Genomic DNA, 27,575 nt, shown 5'->3' with positions numbered 1-27,575 from the left:
TCCACAGAGCCTAGCAAAGGGCCCAGTACAAACCAGATACTCAACAACAGTTTAATTTAACTGAATGAAAAAGGTACAAAAAAAAGAGTGTTAGCAACAGAACAAAGCATCTTGGTCAACACACCAGATATTGTGCCACTAATACAACTCCTAAAAGTGGAAATAACTGTTACATTGTGTTTAGTAGAAACACTATGGAAACCTACAAAGAAAACTATGTAGCTTAGCCAGAGGCAATAAAGTGAATGAAAGCTTGAGAAAGTCAAGTGTCATCTCAAGTCTCTGAATGGTTTGCTGCATACTATATGCAGATCTTAAAGAGGTCTATTATGCTTGGCTGTCCAGTTGAAAATACATTTGCCATGTGCCTTGGAGTTTTTAATCCTAACAATATTTAATTGGTCTTGTACTATAATAGTTAACAGCACAACAAGTAGAGCATCTGCTTTATGAAATTAACTTGTTCAAATAGCAAGCATTGTTTCTTGACATCAGATAGAATTGTTCATTCCTATAAAAAATAAAAACCAAAAATGGGACCTATGGTGAGCCTTTTAGATCCACTGCAGATGCTGATTCTTTTTCACAAAACTAATTTAAATGCCCATTGAAAAACTAATGCTCCAGTCAAATATGCCTGGGAATCACAAAGGAAAGAATTACCCTAGAAAGAATTCTTAAAAGCATCTTAAGGCCTGCAAAGAGTCAGGAGAAAGAACATCTATCCTTTATCTGTAACTTAACAAGGCAAATGGGTTCAGCAATGGGCTCAGTGGAAAAGGGAGGGAGGGGGAGGAAAGGAAGGAAGGGGAGCAGGAAACACGATCTAGGCTTCAGACATTCCATCATGGCTTTGAACTGGTTGACATCTTAAGGGCTAGGCTTCTTTTGGGTATACAGATACCAGCTGAGCAGATAGCAAAAATCCAATAAGGGCTTAGGACTTTGCAAAATGACAACTTCCCAAAGCCCTCTCACATTGTAATTCTGGGAGGAGTTTACACTCACTTCCTAAAGGACCCAAAGTTTCAACAAGAAAAGATGGAGCTCCATCTCTAAAATATTTAAGGGTGCACCAGTGAGAGCAGAGACATTTTTAGAGGCTCATGAACCAATGACATCAAGCTATCCTGCAGCCATTCCAGTGTGACAAGAAGTAACTCACAAAGTACATACACTACAAACCACTACTTGTCTCTTACTCACTCCTTTCTTCTCTTTCTTTCAGCTTTTGCTGCCATTTTGGTTCCTCCCTAACATTTCCTTTCTGTTCTTCTGTTCCCTAGCCTCCTGCCAGTTAGCAGCCCTTCCTACAGCACTATGGCCTGACGGACAGCAGGCGGATGCCAGAACTGTGACTGGCATTCAAAATATCCACGTGGTATTATTTGACAGATGACAAAGAAGAGTTATGCCAAAACCAGCCCTTGTAACATGGCGAGAAATGCCCACATTTTTTATTCATCTGGGTAGAGGCATTAAAGGCCCTGTTGAAATAAAGGATCCACTACCAAACTGAGGTCATCAGATTTTCTTTGGTCATATAGCAAAGCCCTGGGTGAAGGGAAGGATAGGAGAGTTCTGGAGTAAGAAAAGCTAGAAATGTCTGGAGGCAGATACCTCAGGAAAGGTAAGGTGGGGGATAGGGTATGGGAACAAAGATTCTGAGACTAGCAAAGGGATGTTGCCAAAAGGGAGAAGACAGGCAGAGAGAAAAGCCCATTCTGATCAGCAAAGACTAGCATTTTCAAGACAGCTATTTAAACAGCAGGAATTCTGTGACATTTAGTTTCAGCTTAGGATGGAGAGGATGGCTGAAAAGACTGAGGAACCCCGACCTTGTCCTAGACCATTAGACAGATCAGCATCAGTTAGCAAGTGCCACCCAGTATTTGGCCTCTGTGATGCCAACTGGCACATTGGCATCTCCCCTCATTCACAGTCTATGCACCTGAAATTCACTTACTCCCGGTGCAACATTAAAAGAGATTAAAAAGATGCCCCTCTCAGAATGCAAAGCAACTGCATTATCTTCAACGGAATCTTCAGTGCTGAGCTCGTCGAAGAGACAAAGTTAAAACATACTGAAGTATAAGTGCTTGAGAATTTAATATTTATGATAGATGAGAGTGTGGCATGTACAGTCATACAATCTAAGTTGCAATTTGGGCAATCACAATAGTTCCTGGAGTTTCCATTTTTGTACTGGGGCCGAATTCAATTCGATCCGTAAAGAAGAGATTTCAAGATGTGTATAAGTATAAATCATTTGTGCTGATGCATGGGGAGCAAGGAAATGAAGCAGAAGGCTGCCTGGAAAATTGAGACTGAGAAATAAGAGGTGCTGACAGTGACTGAGATAAGCAGAGATTGACTAGAGTGGAACCTTTGTATTTTGGCTTCTATGGTGGAGCAAATTATCTGACAAAGTGCTGGACTTCATCGAGGTGCTTAGAAACCATTTGAAAAAGCTTCACAAGTAAAATATGAGGTGTCACAGAAGGCCACTGAGCTATTCCCCCAAAAGAGGAACACTGAGATACTGCAGCTTGGAGCAAAGTGGGACCATTTTTTGAGAGTTTCATTCTAACATGTGCACAGAATGAAGTCCCTTAGCCTACATCCATCAGACACCTCTAACACCCAGTCACTTCTGTGAAGAGTTCGAACCCGTTGTTTGACTTTGTGTAGTTGAAAAACAGATAGATCGTTTCACACGTTCTACAGGTAGTTATGCTGCAAAGACAGAGCCTTTAGATGGTGCTTATAAGTAGCACTGAACCTAATGTTATCACCAACTTGGTTTCACTTTTTCCTCGAGAATAAGGAAATTGCTGATGTGTCATTAGCATGAGAACAAGGCCACTTTTAGGCTAGTCGTAAGTTTCTGGGTATTGAACACAATGTGTAGCAAGGATGGCACAAATAAGGCTGGTACAGAAAGCAAGAGGAACAAGGCATGATCAAAAAGAGAAAAAGCTCCCCTTTTTCAGTGAAAATTTACTGTTGGTGGGAAAAAAAAAAAGGCATCCAGCAGTTGGTGTTCTTCTTAACAGGAACTGACACTTCCTTCAATCAAGTCCCAGGACATTCAGTTTTGTAGAACAGGCAATGCTATACATGAGTCAATGAAAAATGTTGCAATGGTAACTTCTAAATTCTTTACAGATTCTTGACTGCCAAAATGTTCCTGTTACTCCAATCACTTCCTTCCCATTTGAAAAATAAAGCGCTTGGTAAACCAATCACTGTTCCTTGCAGTGATTCAAAAAAAAGATACCATGTGTCATGTCATCAGCTGGCTAAGCAGGAATCACTAGAAATAGTCACTGGAAGCAAACAGGAGTGTCAGAGGGATTAATATCTGTTAACTACCTAGGTTGGACTATTCATTACTAACAAAAGCCTCATAGAAAAGTCTAGCATTATCTTGATATTTCAGTGTAACTTCAGCAACCATCTGGAATACTGTAATTGCGATGACACTGCTTCTGGGTACAGCAAACAGCACAATCATTAAAAAAAATTCATTTCAAATATCTTCCTGGAAGCTAATAAATTTTACAGCCGTTTCAATCCTTCCTCATTGCAACAAAGAAAAGCTTAGTTCCAGACAAATTAAAAGTAAATTGATTGCCTTAGGGGAATCTATTCAAATATCACTTTTCCATGTTAGAAATCTTTTTTCCTAAAACATTAAAGAGAGAGAGAGAGAGAGAGAGAATGAATCTTGGATGGGGGTGTGAGATGGATGATGGAGATAGCGAGTGGGAAAGGGACAGAAGCCACTGTATGAAAAAGACAAAATAGCAGCAGAGGCCAAAACCATTAAATCCTTGTTTGCAAAACCAGGTAGAAATCAACTTAAAATAAAATGCAAATATGCCACTGGGGTGCAGGCCTAACATTTGTGCTGGAATTTATGAATAATAACTATGAATAATGAATACCAAAATTGAAGGGAGCAAACGCCACCTTCTATGTTTACTTGTCATCATCCATCTTTCATGGACAATGCTCAATTTTATTCTTTTGCTCTTTTCCTTACAGTTACTTAGAATTATTCTTTTTCCAGTTGTCCACTTAATCATACTAGTGGGAGAAAGCCAGCTGTATTTTCTTGGGTGTTGCCTCAAAAGCAATTAGACAAATCGAGAAGCAAGGCCAATTAATTTGTTCTTTGAGGAAGCTTGATAATTTGAATGCACCATACGCTTAAAGTCCTTTACAGCTTTAGCACATGGTGGTTCCAGGATGAGCCCCTGACCTTCAGCTTGTCCAAGTCTACTTTGAAAGAAAGAATGGCCGCTCCATCTGAAGCATCAAGGAAGTCTTGGAATCTCTTTTGGCCACAGCTGTGAGGACTTTTTCTGAGCTGGCTTGAATTCTGAATACAGGAGAAGCAGAAGGCTTTTCGGTTAAGATGACCTGAGTTAAGATATTCTGACACAGCTCTGGAAAAATCTATGTAAGAGCTGATGCATAGTAAGTCTGAATTATGGCCACAAAAAAACTATCACAGATACACACATGTGTACACACACACACACACACTCACCACTACCAGTCCTCATCATCCTGAATACTTATCTCCATTCACAAGTTGAAACAATGGAGCATTAGACATCAATCACATCTCAATAAAGCTGGAAAAAAAGCCATGGAACAAATCAAAAGATTACTAAAAACCAGTCTGGTAAATTTAAATGCTCCGTCCATTTAGTACAGATCATGTACCTTTACACCCTTGGAATAATCTGTTTTTCCAAAACATTGCATCTCCTGAACTCCAGTTTTATTGCATTTGCCCCTTGTTGGTTAAAATGCCAATCTTTCATGACTGGGTCTGTAAAACATGAGGCTAATGAAGGAATGCCACGCTGTGGCTGGAGAAGCCCTGAGGAATCTAGTTCTATGTGCAGAAAACAAGACAGCACTGGGAGTAGAGAATTTGACGCTTCATTCAGCCTGCATGATTTCTATTCTCGAAGATTTCAATTTGGCAGTTCCAGAGAGGGAGGGTGCAGGCTTGTTTAATCTAAGATGTTGGACTCTAGCATAAACAATATTCTAAGAGTAAACTGAAATTATTAATTAAAGAAAAAGCCTTCTTTGGCCCTAGAGCTTCCTTATCCCCTTAATTCCACTTTGCAATCTTTTTTTATTTGCTTCTATCAGTTAGTGAATGGCAAATAATTTAGCTTGTTATTAAAATTGCAGATAAAATAATCAGCTTTGGCAAAATGCAAACGGCAATGAACTGAAGAGCTAAGGATCATCATCTGCTTACATATTAAGATGTGGTACCATTCCTTTAACTCTCTTAATGGTCTTGGATTGGGGGTAGGGGGTAGAAAAGGGTTGGAAAGGAGAAAAGAAGGGGGCAGATGCAGAATTATATTTTAAGACCTCCTGCTGACATTCAACGAGCTCTCTGCTCTTACTAATCACACACACATACACACACAACACAGAATTGTCATGCTGACATAGCTTCCTGGATAAGATACTTAGAGGACAGTAACAAAGACATTGATGCATAGTTTTACTCTCCTGGGGAATCTTTGTCCCCCTTCTTCCAGAGTTTATGCAAGCTGAAAAGTTTATATGTTTAACACCCTGTTATCCATTCCAATATGGGAGGTCAGCGGTATTTCAACAAAGAAACCACTCATGAGGAATGATTTTTACGGAGACAAGAGTGGGAAAACGAACTGTTTGAAATGAGTCTAATTCCTTGTGTGACGGCTAATAAAAAGAAACATCTGAACACAGTGCTTGAGAAGCATTTTTGCACTGTTCAACAGACTGAAAATAATAGCCTTTTTTCTGGTCTGCATTACCATTAATAACAGCCTTCCCTTCTGGTCATCTGTGTTTACAGAGGGAATAAAGATTGATACAAGAGCTCCCCTTTTTCCTGCACCACCCAACAAGACACAGACTGTCCTGATGATTTTTTTTAAAACAAAAACCAACTTTTATTTTCAAAAGCAAAACTAGCCAGAGTACCTAAATGTTTCAAAAATTACTTAAAGAACTGTGAGGAAGCCAGAGAATTGCCTAGAGAGTGCTCAGAAAGATGTTCGGAGAATAAAACGGGATGTTGACATCCCGCCTTTGTTTAAGGAAGCTCTTGAACTCCCCTGGGAGGAAATCCTTCATCTGTTCTATTTACTTTCTCCTGACCACACCCCAAAGACTGTCCAGGGCAGGGGAAGAGTAGATTGATTACGCACCAGATTGAATAATCCACAAACTGCAGGCTGTCAGCTCCGCTAATGCATCTGAGATGGAATTGCCTTCACAAAATTTCAACACATTCACAGGTATTGCATAAAGGAAGGTTCCCCTGAAGTTCAATGGACCTTTTATGCCCACCTATAAATAATAAGTGCTCTCATGAATTAATTTTCATTCTTCTTTTCGCATCTCATTTCCCTCATCTCCATTCCATAGTATTCAATCCATCTCTGCCCTGCCCGAAATAGTCTCTTGTCTTACCATTCTGTTCAGACTTTGTTTCTCCTCCTTTGGCTTTGTAGCCTTCCCTCATCACATCAAATGTTTCTGCCTAGAAACTCACACCACCAGGGAAGCTACAGGGAGGCAATCAAGAACAATAGCAGTGGCCAAGACTCTGACAGAAAATCTACCAATATGAAAAAGGCCTACTCTCTGAGATGCTTCCCCCTTCCCACCAAGGAATCTTCTGAGGAAGCCTGATGGTTCTGTGGGGGCCCCTCTGAATATTAGAAACAGTTGCATCTGGAACTTCCTTAGCCGGGTATGTTACCAGCACCCCTCACAAGAAAAACTTGAGGAGAGGACTATTATCTGTACAGCTACATAGTCTGCACACTCTATAAAACAGCCCACATTTCCATATTAGGAAAGTGAATGGTTAACATTTATTGTAAAGTAGAATTTTAAAACTCACAATCCCCTCAAATTTGGAAAAAGTTGCCATGAATTTTATGTCTGCCAAAAAGAAAATCAAAAAGGTATTCAATAAACTACTCAACTATTTGTTCATTGGAAATTCACAGACTAACACTGGTCCTCTCCTGTCCTTCATGTTAATATCATTGGGCCATCAGCCAAAGCCTAGAGACGTAGTAAGCTTCATCTTGGTGAATTGGAATCTCTAGTGTCAGATACAGTCAGCCTGACTAATGCGAACTACAGCTTGCCAAAATCTACAGCCTCCCTGTCTGTTCCACCCATCAAATATGCTTAGAAGTCCCATGGCACAAGCCCAGCAGTCTACAGATCCTGATCAACTATCAATAGCTTAAGCGTAAATGATTGTAAGTGAAGTACAAGCCAAATGTGTTTCCTTTTTAGTTGCAGGAATCCCAGTGCTATTATGGCACCCATAATGCTCATACCTAATGATTCAGACAAGCATCCAGGAGCTTAGTGTTATGGGATGCTCTGCACATGCTACAATTACAGCATTCAGCATAGCACTAATAGACGTCCCAGTCTCGAGTTCCAAGGGCACCACATGCACAGCATTGACAGGCGTGCCCCCCTCCCCAGTTAAATATGATGGAAGATGTAGGGGTTCCCATATGCCCTACTGCTAGTCTGGAGACCTGTTTCTGCCTCTTCGGACTCCCACAGCTAGTGAACAAAGGATGCATGTGTAAACATTTTAGCCTAGGACTCTCTAGTGAGTCTTATTTCTCCAACATCCCAATATGGCATCAAATGGTAATTTATTGAATTTCCCTCTCCTTTCTATTCCTCAACACTCCCCATATGATTCAAACTCAGTGCTCTATTGAACTAGCTTTTCTACTCAAACCAGAGGCTTCTCATCCTATAAAAGAATATTCCATCTCAGCAACACGACTTTGAAGTGAGCATCTCAGGAAAAGTGTTTTTCAATAGCTAGTTGTATCAGGAGTGAATCTAACTGACTGTGTTATCCCTAAATGCAACAGCAACCCAAAGCACTTAAAAGGCAATGCTTTCTTTTCTTCCTTGATCAGGACCATATCCTGACATTCACATCCAGTGGAAAGCCAAGTGCCTTTGTGTTAACTATCACTGACCCTCCCCCAAGAATAAACTGGAGAATCCAAGACATGGAAACCTGCTATCTCATCAAAATCTCAGGAATATGCAAGCCCATGTGCCTCTTTAGAGGGACAGAACAATTACTAGATCCAGACTCTACTGAACTAAGCAGAGCCAACTTTGTACATAATCGTGGGTGGACGGTGGGGATGGAAAAATTGGATAATCCATAATATTTGTATTTGTTATGGAGAAACCACAGTTCCTTCCACAATAATAGTGTTCATATATTAACAGTCTTTAGCATTATTGAGCTAGTCGTTATTTCCACAAATCTCAAGAACAAAACGGAGTCCAGGTATCAGAACAAATCAGCCCTTTTCAAAGGCAATATGTCTGTGCCCTTGCTTCCAGTGAACATGGAGAGAATCAAACTGAATATAAATGCAGCTACAGTTTCACTAGACATTTTCTTTTTACTGCCATATTTAATCTTTAGGGCTTCCTTATTTTGTCCAGCGTCTTCCATTTCTTTGTTTCCTAGAGCCATACTGAGGCATAGTTGAGGATGTGGCTTTCAATTTTCCTAACCTTTGTCTAGTTTTCATCCCCTACTGATAAGAAGCTATGACAGTATAATTAACACCAGCTGCCCCATCTTCGCTTCTGACTCTAGCAGCTGAGCAAGGCAACCTCGCAGGGTGTGGACTAGAGTGGGTGGAAGAATGTCTGGCTCCAGCCCAGCCACGGTGGGCCTCTCCCAAATTGCAATCCTCCTCCATTAGACAATACCTCAGTTCTCCGATCATGTTTACACAGCTGGAACTATGCAGACCCCGAAAATCGGGCAAAGCGCAAACCGCCTAAGACTGCTCCCTGCTTCATTCGGGATTTAATCCTGTTTACCTAAAGAGGAATCAATGAATATATTAAATTCCCAGCGTTGGGATAACGGCTACCGGGAAAGGGAGAGAAAGCTCCCCTTCCTGAGCACAATGTGTATTAATTATCATGATCGCAGCAGCCCACAGGTGTGACGCTTTCTGTCCACTTGTGAGTAATCAGCAGACAATAAAAGCACGCAGCCCAGAAGGAAAAGCAGCATAACAGGAAGCAGCTCCCCACCCCACCCCCCAAGAGGTGGTGTGGCGCAGGGCGTAAGACTTTGGGCCCTGGAGCAAGGTTACCTGGTTCAAGTCCCAGCTCTACCACTTCACAGCCCTATCCAGAAGTTACTTAAAATCATTCTCTGTACCTTGCTTTTTGTTGGTTTTTTTTTCATACAATTCTTTGTATGACTACATTGAAAAACTACTTCTAGTGAAGAGACTGGCACGATCTTAGCGAGGGAGGATTTCTAGCCACTCTGGCCCTTGAGAGGATGGGTGAGTCTGCTCTTCCCTTCACAGAGCCCCTGCCCTGCGTTTGTCATGTTCCTGCTGGCCAACAACAAGGAGACTCCTCCCCACAGCTCCATCTGCTCCAAAAATAGAGAAAAGATAGACTGTAAGTTTAGTCCTAGGCATCTGACAACCATCCCTGCTGAGGGCCTAAAGCCATAGAGACTGGTGAAGAAGATTTTTAACATTGCTGACTTTTTGGGTGCATAAAAGCAAAGGCAAACCTTTCTGATACAGCACTGTGTTCAAAAGCAAGCTTCTCTCCAGAAAGAATGAGGCATGCGTAAGTCAGATCTACTGGGGCAATTCAAGACTTAATCTGTTTTAAGGGGGAGGGTATAACTCAGTGACAGAGTGTGTGCTTAAGCATGCACAAGGTCCTGGGTTCAATCCCCAGTACCTCCATTAAATAAATAAATCTAATTACCTCCCCCCAAAATTTAAAAAAAAAAAAGACTTAATCTGTTTCTTGCCAAAGGAAAGCTTACTACCCCTGCTGCACATCTGAAGCCAGCTTCTCTTAGTAAAGTGTGCGTTCGAAAAAGGCACCATCCCCCTCTCCCAGAGGCAGGGTGTAAGACTGTGGGCTCTGGAGCAAGACTGCCCGGTTCAAGTCCACTTAACAGCCCTATCTGGAAATTACTTAAAATAATTCTCTGTGCCTTGGTTTTCTTTTCTTCCATCTCTAAGCTAGGAATAATAGCACTGACCTCTTGGGGTTGTTGGGATGATTAAAAGTATAAATGCATATAAACCAAGCAAAAGAGTGCCTGGCACTAAAGAAGAACTCAGTACATGGTTAGACCAGGAAGCTCTAGCTCCTTGGGATAGATGGAGACCAAGCTGGCCTTATCCTTAGGCCATGTAGCCAGCTACTGGTGGGATATGAACAGAGGGATGCTGGGAAAGACCCCATGTTAAAGACATCACCCTCATCAGGCTGCCTTGGTGACCCAAATGCCACTATTAATTATTCCTTTGGATTACCATCACAGTAGGATATCAAATGCTATTTGGAAAGAGAGACCAATGAGTTTAACAGATCTCTTGGAATAATTGGGACCTTGGGGAAATGGAACAGGAAACAGGTAAGTTTATAGGTGGGAAGTAGGAAACAAGCAAAGAGAGCCTGAGAATGCGGGGCCCCCGAGTAGAAGGGCTAATGGTGCCGGAAACCAAGAAAACCCAAGGGGAGTTTTAGATGCCAATGCTCCCAAATGGAGGGGAAGGAGCAGGCAGACAGATACAGTTTCGCCACGGCTCACCCTTGCATACTCCTGAGAATGTGAGGAATGCTCTTTCCTTCTGTGCTTTCTTTCCTCCTAGGCACAGAGCTAATTCTGACTCTCTGCTGCAGTAAATCTCATCACTTAAGAAGAAAGAAAACACACACACACACACACACACACGCAGAATGCATTCAAATTTAAAAAATAGACCTCAGAAAGGAAATATTGACAAGATGCCTAATATGCTAAGTATGAGGAATTAAGTTAAATGAGGCACTTGGGGCAGGGAAGCAAAAACAGGCTGCACCACACACATTTGGAACGACAGTACTAAACTGACAATACAGAAGGCTTTCGGTTGATTAACAGGGAGCATAATGTGAGAGGGAAGATGGAGTGGAGCGGAGAAGCTGACTTGGTATCTTAGATGTAAGAGCAAGCAATGGTAAGCACAAATCCCAAAAATTAACAATGGAAGTGAGTCATCATAAAATTAAAGACCAGAGGGGCAGATAACATCAAAGCACCTAGGGAAAAACAGCAATCGCCTTCTGAAACACAGGTACGTAAAAGTAAAACAAAAAAGAGCAACGGGTTTCTTAGGAATTGAAGTGGAGAATCTGTGAAGTGGACAAATAAGGGCCATTTAATTCAGAGACAAAGTGCATTTAGGATCTTTCTTATCCTCTGTTTTTCCATCCAAACCACATCAGGGACATTGGCCGAGGTTCTCTCCATAGATGAATCAGCATCTCAAAAGGCTGAACAATGGAATCACAACGAGGCAAATGGAGCTCCGAAAGATTGTTAATTCCCCCATTTCACATGAATTAAGCCCCCCAAAAGACTGAAAGGCACCAAAGGCAATGGGCACAACTCTGGCCATTGGATTTGGGAGTTCCATCACTAGGACATGGGCTAGCAGTCCTGAACTAATAACAAACTAAGAAACCGAAAGAAAGAGCTCATCATTCCATTTGGGGAAAGGCAGAGGCAGCTGCCAAAGCATCAGAGAGGGAACAGCTGTGTTCTTCACTTAGGGGAAAGACCTAATTAAGTTGAAAATTGCAAACTATTCAGAAATCGATGATTCAGTAAGGGAGAAGGAAGACAAGAACATGAATTGGGTGTAAAAGGAAAGGAGGACCATTTTCACAAAAATACACACACTTGAAAACAGAGTTAAGCTAAACATATGCAAACAAAAGTCAAAGAGGAGGAAGAAACTCAGAATGTTTAATACAAGCTATCTTCACCAGTTTCACCCTAATTTCACTTGCCATGATGGAAGGAGTTTTACAACCCAAAGCCCCAGGATTGAGTCCTATTTCCCATCCTGCCTTGGTCTTTAGGAATAAAGAGGAAAACCCAGCCAAAATTCCTTCTGCTTCCTCAATAATCTCTTCATACTAAATGAAAAATGAAGAGTCATAAAGTATCAGCAAGAATTAGCCCCTATAAATCATTCCAGTCCAAACTCTTCATTTACAGATGAGGAAACTGGGGCCCCAAATGAGGAAGTAAGTTGCTTAAGATCACAAATGGAGTTAGTAACAGATCCAGGACTTGAATCCAGATACCTGAACCAGGGCTTTCCCCTCTATATAACAAAAAACCCAATAAAAAGAAAAAAAATTAGGAAACACCTCAATAAACACTGGGAAGTGAAGAGTGATCACAGGGTGTTTTAACAATGTGGAAAATTTTTTTCGGGTCATTTTTGAGAAATGTCTATCACCAAAATGCCCATACAGTACCACAAAGAGCAAGCCCATCTAGAATGAGTGGGCTTCAGCAAACCTGCAGTCCAATAAGTGAAAAAGAATGGAGCCATCTTTTAAAATTTATGCCATTTATCTTAATGAAAGCATTCGACCCCAAATAGCCCAGATCAGAGGAAAAGAAGAGGGGAACAGAAGCCAAAGACTTGAATTTCATCAGGCATTCTTTGAAAGAAAAAGTGTTAAGCCCCAACATAACCAAGAAACCATCACGGTTAGAGGAAAGGAAACTTCAGGAAGACAAGCTGTAATTCAATTGAAGCGTTGTGGTCAACGGAATTGTGAGTGACACAGACAGCACGACAGGCCAACTCAAAGAGTCAAAAACAAAGTGAAAGGCCAATATCTTTACAGATGCCAACACTGTAGACAGACCTGGGCACTTATCAAACATGCCCCTTGGGCTAGTTAGACAGACCAGTTCTTTCCTTCCATCTCATAGTCATGCTTCTGACTCTCTGAATCTTTCTGGCTTCACTCCTATACTGTGCTGCAGTTTCCCTAAGCAAGATCTCTTATAAACTGGAAGGGGTAGCCCTTTCCTAACAGGAATGAAAACTTCCTGCCAGGTCAGTAGCCTCTGAGATTTCAAATGGAAAAACAGAACAATGCCCTGGAGTCACATAACAAATCCAGGAAATACAAAGTCTCATCTGATCCTTGCCCCATCTTAGAATAAATCATTTCACCTCTGGCATTGGTAGAATGGGGTGGATGAGAGCTGCCTGGGGATCAGACATGGGTGGCTGGTATCTGTTGTTTGGTAGCATTCAGAGCAACAAATTGATCCACTTTTGTTCACTGAGGGTCTTCTCCATTCTTGGGAGTATACTATGAGCTGTGTGGGAGGAGGGGAAAAGTAATAAAGAAGGCAACTGTACCCAATGAAAAGGAGCCATACAAATCTTCCATAAGGGGACACTGAACCACTGGAGCCACTGCAAAAAAAGTTCTTCCTCAGTGTCATTGAAAATATCTGTGGTTTTTTTTTTTTTTTTTGTAAAAATATAATGATGAAAGAGAAGTTGTCCCTACAAGAAAAGAGAACGGAATTCAATTGAGCTTAAAAGGGGGGAGGGTTGGAGAGATAACTAAATAAGAAACACTAAGGAAAAAAGCTGGACAAGGGCAGGGGAGAGGAGGAAGAGGGGGAGGGAAAGTCTGTAGTAAAGTTAGCAGTTTACAACCGACTCCATAGAAAAAAGGATGCCAGATTTGGCTTAAAGTGTTAGATTTTAAGAAGAATAGACTGGCTGTGAGAGGTGTCACATGTTGATCGAGCAGGAGGAGGAGTCTTAAACTTTGTTTCAGGAAAATGGAGACAGTTACCAACTAGGAATAGCCAATTTGTTTAGGAAAAGAGGAATGAACAGACAATCTAAGTCCACTGTGCCCTTAAACTTATCTGGCCTCTAATACTAGGGTGAAAAGCTCCTCCCTTGGGAGGCCATCACTGGTCCTCAGTTTTGAACTGTAATTTTTTTTTTCTAAAATGGAAACGTGACCTGCTACTTCAGTTTGATTTTCACCCCATGTTTCATGACATTGCCATTGAGCAGTTTCCAAGAAAAGAACGCCAAAGGGAGGAAATGAAGATGAAAGAGCAATTACCCCTCAAAGCAAGCACACCATACCATCTGTTAACCCGAGTAGGGCACTCATTACAGATCCACCGGCAAATGGCTGTGTGCTCAGGAATCTGAGAAGATTGTGCTCAGAACCTAAAATGCAGAATAAACGAGCTTAGAACTTGAAAGGTCCTAACAATTATCAACGCCCTCACAGATTTTCAAAAAAGAGGCAAAATGCAAATTAGTGTGATATAAAATATGTATATGGTTGTTGAAGAGGTGCCGAGGAAAGGAGAGATTGGTCAAGAAAGGCTTCTTAAAGGATTTAAATTTTGTCCAAGATTTGAAAGAAAGAAAGAGATACGGGTAAATGAAGAGGGAAAGTAAAGCAAGAAGGAGATAACTCCAGAGTACTTTCCTAAGTATTTTATGCGCAGTATCTCATTTAATCCTTACAGCCACCCCATAAGGCAGGTACTACCAATATCCTCTGTTCTACAGACGAGAAACCCAAAGATTGGACAGGACAAGTAACTTTCATACAGTCACACAGCTATGAATTCGTGGACTACGATGAGAACTGATAGCCCCTGACTCTCAGGTCAGTGTTTGTCTGCTAAACTAGATTGTACTGATAGTAAAGTGCTCAGGTCAAAAAGTCAAGGAGGAGAAGGGCAGAGGGAAAAAATAATTATCTGGCTCACAATTCTATTGTACCAAGAAAAGGTGTTATACACACATAAACAGCACTTTGATTATTGATCCTAGCAACATTATTGCTCATCAGACCCTCTATAAACATATGAATTAAGATTTTGAGAGGTGAGTGACTTACCCAGGGCTCTATGATAAATAAATAATAGAGCGAAAACTACAATTCTCTTTCCCCTGGGCAACATGGCATTAAATCATTTTAGGGCTATAATGATCTTTTTAGCATTTTGCATGTAGCATGTGGATTTCGATTTTTAGAAAGGCAAAAATTAGGCCCTTCCAGTTACATTGATCATAGAATGTTATGTTCAAGCAATGGAAGTTCTTTTCCAGAATCTTTAAAAAACAAAACAAAACAAAAACAGTGCTTGCCCCTGAGTTCTTTTTGCATAGCCCTAATTCCACACTATTCTGTCTGTGTCTTCACTCTCCCCCTCCCTCATTCTTTCTGTCTTCCTCTCTCTCACCATTTCTATTTATTGGCAAACACAAATATGTCATAAGGTCCCTTACAAGCCGAAGCATTTTATGCCACAAAACCACAGCCTGCCAGCTAAATTCAACACACTATAACACTATAACCAGTGAAGATGAGCCACCGGACTCATATGAATATAAGACAAAGAGCTCTAAGTAAGGCAAGAGTTAAAAAGAAAAGAAAAGAAAAGAAAATTCCTTTATCAACTGTGTATTTAAATGGCTCTCCCCTGGCATTTATTATAGAGAGGATTTTATAAGGGGCTTTGGTTGAGTTTTTTTTTCTATCATTAAGAAATTCATTTTTTCCACTACTAAAAGAGGCAGAAAGCCAAAGGCACATAAATTCCTATCATTGCTCAGATGACATTGTCCCCATAGACCTGCTGTGAGCTCATTCATATGACAAGGAGATGTGACCTTTCAGGTAGGAGCTGGGCATTTTTCAGTCCATTGGCAGAAAAATAGAATAGAAAGGATCCTTTGCAGGGTGGCTTCTTTACAGGAAAAGTAGAAATGAAAAATGTATCTCTTCCATTTATTTTTTAATGAAAGTCTGGGCATGAGGCAGATACAAACAAATAAAAATAATCAAAATGGTGTCCCATTAGCCCTTTAAGAGCAGTGAGGCAAGAGAGGGAGAGCAGGCAAGGACAGGGACCCTGGGAGTCGGGGCATGTACATTTCTGCATTGGGAAAGCAAAGCGGAGTCAACGCCGACAGAAATGAACTAGAATTTTGCTTGTTTCACCACAAGGCTCAAGAAGATGTGCATTTTGTCCTGTAGATTAACATGGATCTCTCTTCCAAATTCCTATACACATCCTATAATTTCTCAAACCAGAGTCTCTTCTAATTCAGGAAAAAAAATGATTTGATAGCAAAGGCAGCTTTTCATCATTCAGATGTTTCACAGTGAGAAATCAAATAATTATCCAGCATTCATTTGGACATTGATAGCTCTGGGCAAACTCATGAGGTTGTCACCTTTGCCACTCCTTTTTTGTGTGTGTGCTTTCCTCCACCTGCCAAGACTCTTAGTCTTCAATACTGTAGAAACCATGTCCCCACTGCCATGAAATTCAAACTTAAAAACAATCTAATAGCAGTCATTTACAACTTAGTGTGAATTTGAATAAATGCATTCCCTCTTCCCAAGGGCTGCTTGAAGTTTGAACTATAATTGTAAAATGAAATGTCTGACCCTCTGTTTAAAGGTATCATAGACAGCTGCAAGCAGATGAGAAGCTTTGGGCAGTGGTGTCCCTGAAATCACGCTAAGTGGATTATTTCGCTGACTGAATCTCTAAGTGATAACAGCTCAAAACCACTCTGATAAGTAATTTCTACGTTTACTCCCATTTTGTAGATGAGAATATTGAGGGTTCAAAAAATTAGTAATTTGAGTAAGGTTAATAGCTATTAAGTGGCAAAGATAAGCATGGAACTTAGATCTGTCTTGTTTCAAAATCTGTACTCTTAGTCACTGTGATGCTATGCTTGCCTTTGAATTTACAGGCAGATTAGTGGTGTCAATCTTGAGAATGAAGTAGGGTAGAAGCAGTTGTACTGACTCAATAGGACTTGCTTATATTAGTTGGAGCCTGAATTGATGGGACAGTCTGTCTGGCAGACTCTAAGGACAATTAGAATTCTCAGGTTTGCATATGAGGATTAGCTGGATAGTATGGACGATGCCTCTCCTGTCCCTGCCTACCTTACTTTCAACCACCAATGTTTGTATCTTATTTCATTTCTTCAACTCCTCATTCTAACTTTCTCTACTTTTCTCAGTCAGCTAAGAGTCTGACTTTGAGTCTCAGTTTAAATAGCTGTCACTCCTCTGTTAACTTTTTAAAATTCTGTGCCTGTCTCCCTCTCAGGGTTGCTGTGATGGATAAATGATATAACATGAATGCCCTTTCACAATGATTCTGGGGACTTTTCAGGACTTTAAACATTCTATATTAAGTGGAAACTCAAGATACCAAAGGGGCTCTAAGTAATGCTGCAAGTAGAATGTTAGGTTCTGTGTCTACATTTCTGGTATAGGTATATTAATCTCTAAAGGAGCCTAGATGATTAACATTAGGCTTCTGGAAGAAGTACCATTTTCTAAATTAAATTCAAAAAGGTCTAACTTTGCAAATCTCATTTTTTTAAATAGAGAGCCAATTCCTCATCTAGAGATTCTGTCCCCTAGGATTATGTAAGTCATTTATTTTAGATAGTTTTTATTTAGGACAAATGAGAGAGAAATGAGACCTGTACAGGTGCTGTAGATGAATAAACAAAGGCACAGGGTAAAGACGTGAGTCCAACAAGCTTCAAACACTTATCTCACAATGCTCTTTGCTCAATGGCACTTACTCCTGGGTGTGGAAACTGTCAAAGAGGGAGTGGGATGGGGGACAATAGCAGAAAGGAATGCTGCTCCTTCATCTTCATCATGCAAATATAATAGCTTGAATGTTGGGTAGGTCCATTTGTAACCTATCATTTTGAGTTAAACAGCTCTTTAATATACAAGACTCCCCCCTGCAACAGTACAATACTCATTCCTTGGCTCATCATCCTGCAGAAAGGAAGCAAAACACACCTCTAACCCCCTTAGGCAATCAAGAGAAATTCTGTCCAAAGCAGAATGCAGACAGGGAGTCTGGCAGACAGCGCTACAATCCAGGAATGGGTACCTTCAGACCGTCAACATATAATGTTGGTAGAAACATCTGCCGCCCACTTCAGTACCACTGGAATCTGGAGAGCATTATAAATTATACCAACTACGGAAGCAACTTCTTCTGGCATTTTAATTACTGGAACATTACAGATTAATCAAGCAAACCATACTTAAATGGCAAGTCGGTCATTTTCCTCTATGAGGGGAAACACCAAACTAATGGAAGCTTTAGAGTAGACTGTGTTTCTTTGAAAATTGTGTTTTAAACCAAAGAGCCCAAGCAGATAGTTTTATAGGTCTCTAATTAGCGTCACAAAGGAAACACCAAAAGGTTAATCAGAGATGGTTAGTTTGGAATGGTGGTTTCCTGGTGCCAGCTCCAGCAGTTCAGTCTGTTTGCAGACTCATTAGCTGCATAGATTGATTATCAGCTGAATTCAGGAAGTGCTCACTTGCTGTGTTAGCAGAAGGCTAGTGTGATTCGATACACCTACCCTACAGCTAACTAGGGCCCAACAGTAAGGTAATGTTTTCTGCAGTCCAAGAAGGCAGGTTTTCTTTCCTTCAACTTCAGTTGACATCTATTATAAATCTGTTTGGTGAAGCTCTGAGAGGCATAATGAAACCTTCTAAGTTGACAGTTGGCACAAACAAAGGTCTGGCTCCAGGTCTTTAAAATCCACTTTGTGCATAGACACTGTACTTCTGAATTCTCATTTTGCCACTAAGCAAAATCATCCAGTGTAAGAAAACCCAAACTTAAAAGGCTACTCACAGATAATCACTCAACTTCTAAAATGTATAGTTTGATGGGCTGGGAGTCAAGCAAAAGAATTTGCACTTTGGGCTTCACTCTGAACATTGATTTGTGTTCTGAATTTTTGGTGCATCAGTTTTCTTCCAGAAAAAAAAAAACAAAACAATGGAACAGAGTTTTATACGAAGCATGCCTCTGAAATAAAATGGCTCCTTGAATTAAAAGGACTAAATTTTCTAGCTAGTGGTGATAATAATAATAGTTCTGCAAATTTAACGTACTTTACATTTGCACATGAATAATGGTTTAGCGTCTGCATCTGACTTGCTTTAGTTTATCAACAGTAGGCAACCTGACTTATAAGCTGGAGGCATTTTTTTCCAATAAGCTGATTTTTAAATTAAATTAAAATCAAAACCATTCTTTTGGTTCACCTCCCAGATTAGAGCAACTGACAGCCTCATTAATGATTAAAAACAGCAGGTGGTGATGTCTTGGAACGGTCTGACCAGTCTGAGTATCTTGGAACCTATACCATCCCTCTTTTCCCCCTTTTCCATGTGTTAAAAAGGAAAGATTCCATTGTTCACATACGTTGGAAACTCCACAGAGTGAAAGAGGAGGGAAGAAAGCAAGTGGTCGAACATCTATTATTATCCATGCTAAGGACAGAAAGGAGAGGTTAGAGGTGGAGAAAGCAATCACACAGAAATGGGAAAATGTATCTCTGCACTGGATTTGAATTTGCAAACTCATGCCTGGGAAGCTCTCTTGCTGCAATCAACTAAGGTTACCAGGTTTCTCCAGGTAATTACAGCAGTGTTTGTTTACCTACATCTATTTAAGAGGGAAGCAGTGTAATAAGTTATGCTTCTGTTTAGAGCAGGTTACAGTTGCACTCCTGCATGACTTACAGTCTAGGTACTAGACCATGAATTAGAACCCAAGGCTTAGCTCACTGGAGCCGGGGAGATGAATGTGTTTTGAAGGTTCTAACTTCTACCAAATTGAAAATCTTCTTGTTAAACTAAAACAAGAACCTGGAGAGACTCATTTTTCAATAAAGTCAATATTATGAAGATTAAAAGGAACTAACCATAAAATGGTGTCAGCTATTATTTCAGATTTAACAACTTACAAGTTTGCTGTCTATACTGTTGTGAAGAATAATGGAGCAGAACTATAATTTCTGATTATCAGGAATCCTTAGAAGACAAAGTGTCTCTCACGAGGCCACCTCAGTGAGATAAAACTTTGAATGAATTCAGCCAGAGTTCATTTTCTGATAAACTCCTTTGGCTCCCTCTGAATTCTGTGCCTTTCAAATCACCTCTGCTACCTACCGCCTCACCTATTCCCCCAACTACAACAGTAGATCTTTGACCTGCATGTTTTGAGGTGAAGTCCAGTGTTCACCATAAAACCTAAAATCCCACTTTTACTTTGTCACCTGCACACAAATGTCCAGCCTCAAAGGATTTGCTCCAAAACAACTCTAGAGACTGGCAGCTCATTGATAATCTCTTTAGCCCAAGCCATAGGGAATGGCTTTATATCCTCACTACATGGCAGAATAATCGGTTTTGGGGGCTCCATTCTGCCAACTTCTGTAAGTCTAAAAAGCAACTTTGCTGATGGCTCTAAAGGCTAGTTCAAACCTTTTCCAATCTGGTGCTTGGTGATTTTCCCATGTCTGGAGTTTTATGTGGGGTAAGCCTTATAGGAAGAGAAATTTAAAAGATTTTATTGCCAAAAAGCCACATCTCCAAAGTGGATGTGTCAAATTAGCTTTCCTTGGCTCAAAATGAACAAACAGGCAATGAGCCATCTGGTGAAGACAGAGACCAAAAATACCTGGGGCAAAGACCTGGCCCTGGATGACAAAAAGCATCTATAATAAGACAGGAAAGCCATCTCACAAGTATTTTGCCCATACAATAAAGAAATAATACCTGATTTTGGTATGCTTGAAATTTCTTTCTATATTATGACTAGACTTAATTCTTCATATTTATTTCATAATAAAAGGGTTGAAGGGAAAATGAACAGAAAAAAATATTTCATAAACATTTCAATGGAAAGTTCAGATTCATGTTTTCCCATCCTGATGGAGTTTATTTATGGTTCTTAACCATCTTATGATAGGACAGAAATAATGTTAAATAGATTGAAAGACCCAAAGAAGACAATGATCTTGATATTTCAATGGACTTTTTGAGTGTATGAAACCACCCATTTGTAAAACGACTTGATTTGCTTCTCATCTGTTGTCCTATTGGCAGTGTCCCCACTTATCATGGCCTGCAGAACTTGCTCTATCATGAAGCAACTGGAAAAAAATTCACCTATCAAATCACCCAAACAGAGCACAATTTTATCTTGCATACTCTGTCGGGGCCTGGCTTCCACTATTCCTCCAAAGGGATCCCATTACACCAAAGTGTCTTTTGAAATGCATTTTGCTTTCCAGCTCAAATAATCTTAATTAATTTCTTCACTGATCCTATGCAGTCTATTCCATACTGGACCATTTGTGCTATTGGGCCATAAACTCCTAGAGAATGAAATTCTTAATTGTTCAGTGTGCTCCCTTTATATAGCTTCCATCCTCCAATGCTTTCCAAGTGCTCAGAAATAGAGAAATTCTTAGTGTCAACCGGTCAAGAAAGCCCTTGGCATTTATTCTCTTGATGAATAATGAATCCCTTATTACAGGTAATTATTAATAATAATAAATTTTAAAGTAGACAATGACTATGAGACAGCTAAAAGTTCCAAGTGGATCAGGAAAACACTATTTAAAAACGAGGAATGGTGCTTCTGTTTCAAAGCAGATGAACAGATCTGTCCTAAATGAACTCTCTGAGCAAAGGGCCCATGCCAAAATAATGCTAACAAACAACTGCTAACAGGATGGATGTTTCCATCAGTTAAGGACAACTTTTTATTCTAATGATCACCTTGCCAATAAAATGTAAATAATCTTTTGGAAGGAGTCCAATTGTCTGATGTCGCAATGTAGTTGAAATACACAAAAACACCCACCTATCACCTATCTGCTCACCTACCCAGCCATGGCTGAGACTGAGAATGCATAAAGGTCCTGGACCTTTCAAAGGAAAAGGCAGACTGGGCATTGAGCATCACTGAGTACCTCTAAACCAGCCAGGTAACTGGGCACATCAGAGATTAAACCTACCAATCTTACAGTGACATTAACTAAAAGGAAGGAGGAAGTTCAATCTCAGAGCAGATGGACTTAAAAAGAAAATGTTTACCATTGTGACAATGTTCAAATCAGAACATCAAGGAAGAATCTTTCATGATACTCTTATTAAAAATAAGATCTTGACTGTTACAGTCTTCTTTTATTGTTTCTTTTGCTTTATTGGCACAATATTAATAAACTTTTGTTAGACCCAGTCTCTATTCTTATGATTTCTAAAATCAAAAAGAATTATTCATTTCATCATTGAGCTGACCTTGGTCACCCCAGTAAAACCCAGATAATCAAAGCTAAAAGATAACTTTCACAGTCAATAACAGAAGTAGTTGACACACTCCAGAACGAGACAAATAGTGGGCACTCAAAAATATTGTTGAATGAATGAATAATATATATTCATGCATGGTTCATTTCTACCTAGTATTAGAATGCTGTATACCTGAGGCAAGATGAAAAAAATAACCTGAAAGTCACATATATAGAAACACTGCCTACATACACCTTACTGTGTTCAAGTAATTAAACATTTTACCTGGTATATTTTCAAGAGGCTGAAGACATTTTTAAAAGATTCTATATGAGCAAAACCAGGGGAGAAATAACCACATGAATTGCAAAACAGTATATCTAGCCTCAAAGATGCTAATTCGGGTCCAGGGGGATCTAATCAACCTCTTTGTTGAAGTAAAGATAAAACTTTTTGACAGCAAATGCTATTCTGATAAAATGGAATTTTCAATTACTCTATGAACATCTGGTCCATGCTACCATTTCTGGAGCCCAGCAGCACACTGCTTTGCAATGTCACCAAATATTCTCCATTGAGAACCCCCTATTTTGCTAAGAGACTAATTGAAAGGAGTGTTTGAAAATTTAGTGAGGTGAGAGGTGAGTCAGGGGGATAGGTAAGAGGATAAGGAAAGGATGTTCAGTCACTGAATCATAATTTCATTAAAAGGCAATGAAATGAAATTACACATTGTTGGTAGTGTTGAAAGTATAAACGTCTTAATACACCTGTGGTTGAAACTAGACTATGCATAGTGTGCAGCCTACAAAATATTTTCATGGCTAATTTGCAACAGCAGTTGCATTAGGCATAGATCAAGTTCTTCGAATCCATGGTTTACACCACAGATATGTTAAGTGATATTTGGGTGATGAAACTAGCAAATAAACAAGTTTAGTAAAATGCAGACGAACCTACACTTCCAGAAATAAAGCAATCATTATATTGCATTTGGGTGCTTTTAGATGTGAAAATCAGATAGATGTTATCACAAATTTCTGCATGTTGATTCCGTTTGGTATCAATTAGCATGGGAGGGAAACCCATTCAGTGTTGCAGTCAACTCCAAATTAGGTGCATATTAGAGTAATTAGAGTCATCTTTTCAGCTGATGAATTTATAATCAATAATTAAAATCATACGGTAAGAGAGATCGAGTGTGATATGAAACAAATTGTTTGGGCTTGGGACTAGTATGTACAGTTCTAAGACATGAACCAATAAACTTGAATTTCATATCAGGACAACTTATTTAGGTATGCATAATGAGACACCTAAGTCATCACAAATGGGCATGCAGAGAAGCAAGGACGGGACAGAAGCCTACTAACCCCAGCACTACCCAACTCACAAATAACCCTAAGAAGAGACCTCCAATTGTGCAACAAACCCATGAGCCCATGAGCCTCTGACACCCCTGACCACCCTACTTTCTGGTTCCTCTTCTTAGAGACTGTCTGCAGAAATTGCCTATGGTGAAATTTCTGTCTCTGCCAGAAGGTGGTAATTTTACTAAATCACTCAAATTCAGGGAGAGAAAGCATTGGTTAAAAGATTTGAGCATGACTCCCAAGCTCAGCACCGAATCACCTCAGGAACCATATCAGGTAGTAAAATTTGCTGAGTGACAACACTTACTTGTTCTCAGGGCCCTCTGAGAGCTATAGAGAGATAGCACTCCCCTAAGTGTCATATGCCAGTAGAAAGTACAGGATAAAGAATGCTCCATCACCTTCTTTTCTGGGAAGCCATGACAAGAGCTACAGCATTGGGGACAAGCTGAGACATATTAATTCAAAGGCACTGCAGATGATAAATGTCATTCAGTCACCTGGCAACTGGGAAATTCCACTCAGCCAGTCCATCAACCCACTGACCTGGTTTTAGGCATGTCAAGAGTGATACCAGGATTGATAATAATCCAGAAAGCAGAGATTCCTGCCAGTCCCTCTTACCTCCACCCTGACCCAGCTCACAGATGTGTCTGGTTGGGGCAATCAAAACACAATCCAAAGACAACTGTCTAAACCTGGGCTTTTGCCCTTTGCGTACAAAACTCGTCCAGACAGTCTCCTTCCTTGGTTGAATATGGTGATTCTGGGTTCCCATTCCTAGAATGTTCTCAGAGAAGGGTTACTGAAGATTAAGGGATCTGAGAGTCACAAAGCACCCTTCACAATCATGCTGAGCATCCTTCAGCTACAGATAGTTAACAAGAATAAAGCTCAAAGAAACTTTTGGCAGTGTGAAGACGCCCAGGGCCCGACGTGCCTAAGAAAGCGAGGAGCAAATACAGTTTGTACCTTTTCCTCAAACACTGGCAACACAATATTAGCTCACTGAACAACTCATTCCTGCTCAAGGAAAAAATTTACAGATGCACAAAAGTATATTTTGAAAATTCTGAGATTCCCCATCATTCATATGCCCATACATATGCAAGGAAAGATGCTAATATTCAGAGTAGAAACATCACATCCAAGGTGACCCAAACTTCCCAAAGCAAAGGTGTAAGGTGCACTCTACTGGGTATATCTGGCCCAACTTTGGAGTGATTCTGACAGGACCAGAAGAAATCGTATCAGGATGAGAGTTCATCTGACAAGGTCATTGTATCCCTTGCTCTTCTCCAGAGACATCCACTCAAACTTCAAGAATAGTTCAGCTCTAGAACCTTCAGGATTTCAGGGCACTTGGGTTTGAGATGCTTATCACGGTAACAATGAACCAAAGAAACCTGGGACCTTTTTTTTTTCCCCCTCAAGGAATCTTTGAGACTTTCAATGCAGGTCTAAGTTGAGAGGAGATTCCATTTTCCCTCCTTGCCTTCCTAAATCGGTAGTCCTCAGAAGCGACAGTACCATCTTGCCTTGGAACAAATCTAACTAGAACCATGCTGGTTATGATTACTAGTTATGTGACTAGAATGGTTACAAGATCAGGCAGGCATGCATGATAAATTCACTCAGTGATTGCCTTTCAGCTACTGCGCCTTAGGACAAAATGAGAAACATTTATTATGTGAATCCAGGTTGGAGACAGGAAAGTGCTATAAAATGTTCATTTTTGAAACCATTGCTGTTGTTTGAGGTAGCAATATTCAAGCCCAGTGAACTGGGCGACAGCATCTGTGGGGCTAGCCTAGAGCTGGTTTGGGATACGACAATTAAGTACCACTATGGAAAGCTCAGTAGTACTGGCATATCATAAGGTGGAGCCAGAGATGTAAGCAAGACCTGAATTCCCTTTGTACCTAAACTTCAATGGCTCAACCAAATTGTAAAGAACAAACCCAAGGGTTGGTCCAAGGTTTAGCCATTTCCAGAATAATGGAAAAAATGAGGATAAATACATGAAAACAGACTATTGAGAAACAAAATGTAAAAATGTTGCCAAAACAGAATAGCAAAAAATGTGTGTGTGTGTGTGTGGTGTGTGTGCACGTGAAATCCTCATCTTAAACATAGGAGAGTCTTAGGATAATGCCACACGTTTGCTTTAGAATCTCATTATTATACAATCTATTGTATATATACGCACACACACAATACATCCCATTTGTAAGAAACACTCCCTCAGAAAGACTAGCTGCAGTCCACCGATGTTTTCCTAGAGATATACGACAAAAAACTAAAACAGATGTTGTTCTAGCCAGGCACAAAGTGAGAATCAATTATGACTATTTCTTTTCCTAGAGTCATTTCATTTTAGAGAGCATCTAACTAAAACCCTTTCTGATATAAATGAAAAAGCATGTCTTTGAGACGCAAGACTAGTAAATGATACATATCAGTCTGTATCCTGTGACATGCTGCCAATCCTCTGAGAACTAAATGGTCTCTGTTTCAGTTATATAAATGTTTAATTTTTTTCATCTTTAGTCTTAGTAAGGTTGCCCAGAAAGTATATTATCTCTGCGGATGTCACCACTCACCAATTAGGGAAGGCAGCAGGGCACAACTGGCAGTGACTTCTATATTATAGACTTTGATACTTGGGTCTGCTGGGGAGGGGATGGATTAAACAATTTAATATAATCTACAGTGACTAACTTTTTTTTTTCCATAGAAAACATTTTGTTTTGTGGATCCTGCATTTTTTTTTCCTTTGGATTCATTTACAAGACCAAAACAAAAGCATTTAATGATGTTTACAGTGAAATGAAACAGCTGAAGACCAGCACATAATCACCAGATTTTGTTTTCTCATCTTTAAATCTTTTAGCAGTGGGGCTTCCAGCTGAGCTTGCGTCTAGCTTCTCTCAAGACATAGCCAAGCATTCTGAAGCTTCACTGAGCCTACACACCAAGCTGAATTCATAGTTCTTAATTGAAAAAGACAGGCTGTTTGCCTAGCATGTTTGCATCCGTAAAACATTGAAAATGACATTTGTGCCCAAGTCCATCTGAGCATTCTGCCTTAGCTGAACTCTGCTAATGCTTTTATACCCTGGTTGACGCCTGGCACAATTTGAAATCGCTCCTCTTGCCAAAGCATGTGTGGCTGAATTCACGAAGATAGACTCTTCTTCATACGTGAGGCTGCCACTCCTGACAGGTGCTTTAAGGCATTTTTCACATGCACAGAATGTGACATTAAGTCAGCCATTTTGTCTTACCCTGGTCTCCAATGGCATGCATTTTCCTGGTAGCTAAAGGGATTTGGCATTGCAGCCCCATAGACAAAAAGAGAAGTTTTGGATTCTGTCTCCTCAGTAAAGAGTATACAATCTGTGGTCAGAGAACAGAGTCTCTTTCTGGGTAAAGTTAACCATCCTGATGCGGAAATTAAAACTGAACCCTTTGGCGTCATTAGCGCTGGGTTCTCTGCAACTCAACTGATCAGCTGGATTCATGTACTAAAGCAAAAAGAGGCCTTTATTCCTGGTGAGAAGGCATCTGCTCATTTCCTATGTGCTCAGTGCAGTTATGATTAAAGAGTCTGTATGCAACATGTGTAGGTAGTCAGTTTTTTTAATGACTGAATGTTATACAATCCTAGGGGATCACTCAGGGAGGATGAAGAAGAATCTGGACAGGTGTCAGGACAGCTCAAAACTGTGTCGATGCTGCTGAAGCATGAGCACAAGGCACACCTTGACAGTACACTCATTATTCTAAAGTGGTAGAGTGAGCCTCCGGGCACTCTGGGCTCTTTGGAATCTATGGTTGCAATTTATATCCAATCAGCCCTTACCATGGTCAGGCATCTGAGATCCCATGGAGGTCACGCTGGTGTTCAGCACATCATTGACGGCAGTGTCACAATACAGGCTCCGCTGGACATCATGCTCACTGTCGGTCTGGTCACTCTCCTCATGGCCGCTATCCTTCAAGCTGTTGCCCTCTAAGTCCTTGAAGGTGGAGCTGCTGGGTTGAAAAAAGAACGACAATTTGTAACTGTGATAGATCTGATTTTCGAAA

At 40.3% G+C, this 27,575-nt stretch overlaps 1 protein-coding gene across 3 annotated transcripts in view; it reads right to left on the bottom strand.

The window, feature by feature from the left end:
* The window catches only part of PCDH19 (protocadherin 19), a 99,521-nt gene that overhangs the window by 11,062 nt on the left and 60,884 nt on the right, over window positions 1–27,575 (bottom strand). For 2 of the 3 annotated variants that reach the window (XM_064482972.1, XM_031446119.2), the window contains one exon: window positions 27,349–27,521. In XM_064482972.1, the coding sequence (XP_064339042.1) occupies window positions 27,349–27,521 (173 nt within the window). The remainder of the gene's footprint in view (window positions 1–27,348; window positions 27,522–27,575) is intronic. The other variant, XM_064482971.1, reaches the window with a different exon arrangement.

The sequence above is a fragment of the Camelus dromedarius genome, chromosome X, assembly GCF_036321535.1.
Source record: "Camelus dromedarius isolate mCamDro1 chromosome X, mCamDro1.pat, whole genome shotgun sequence".
In the NCBI taxonomy this organism is placed as follows: Eukaryota; Metazoa; Chordata; class Mammalia; order Artiodactyla; family Camelidae; genus Camelus; species Camelus dromedarius.
This window is presented reverse-complemented; position numbering and strand designations above follow the sequence as displayed.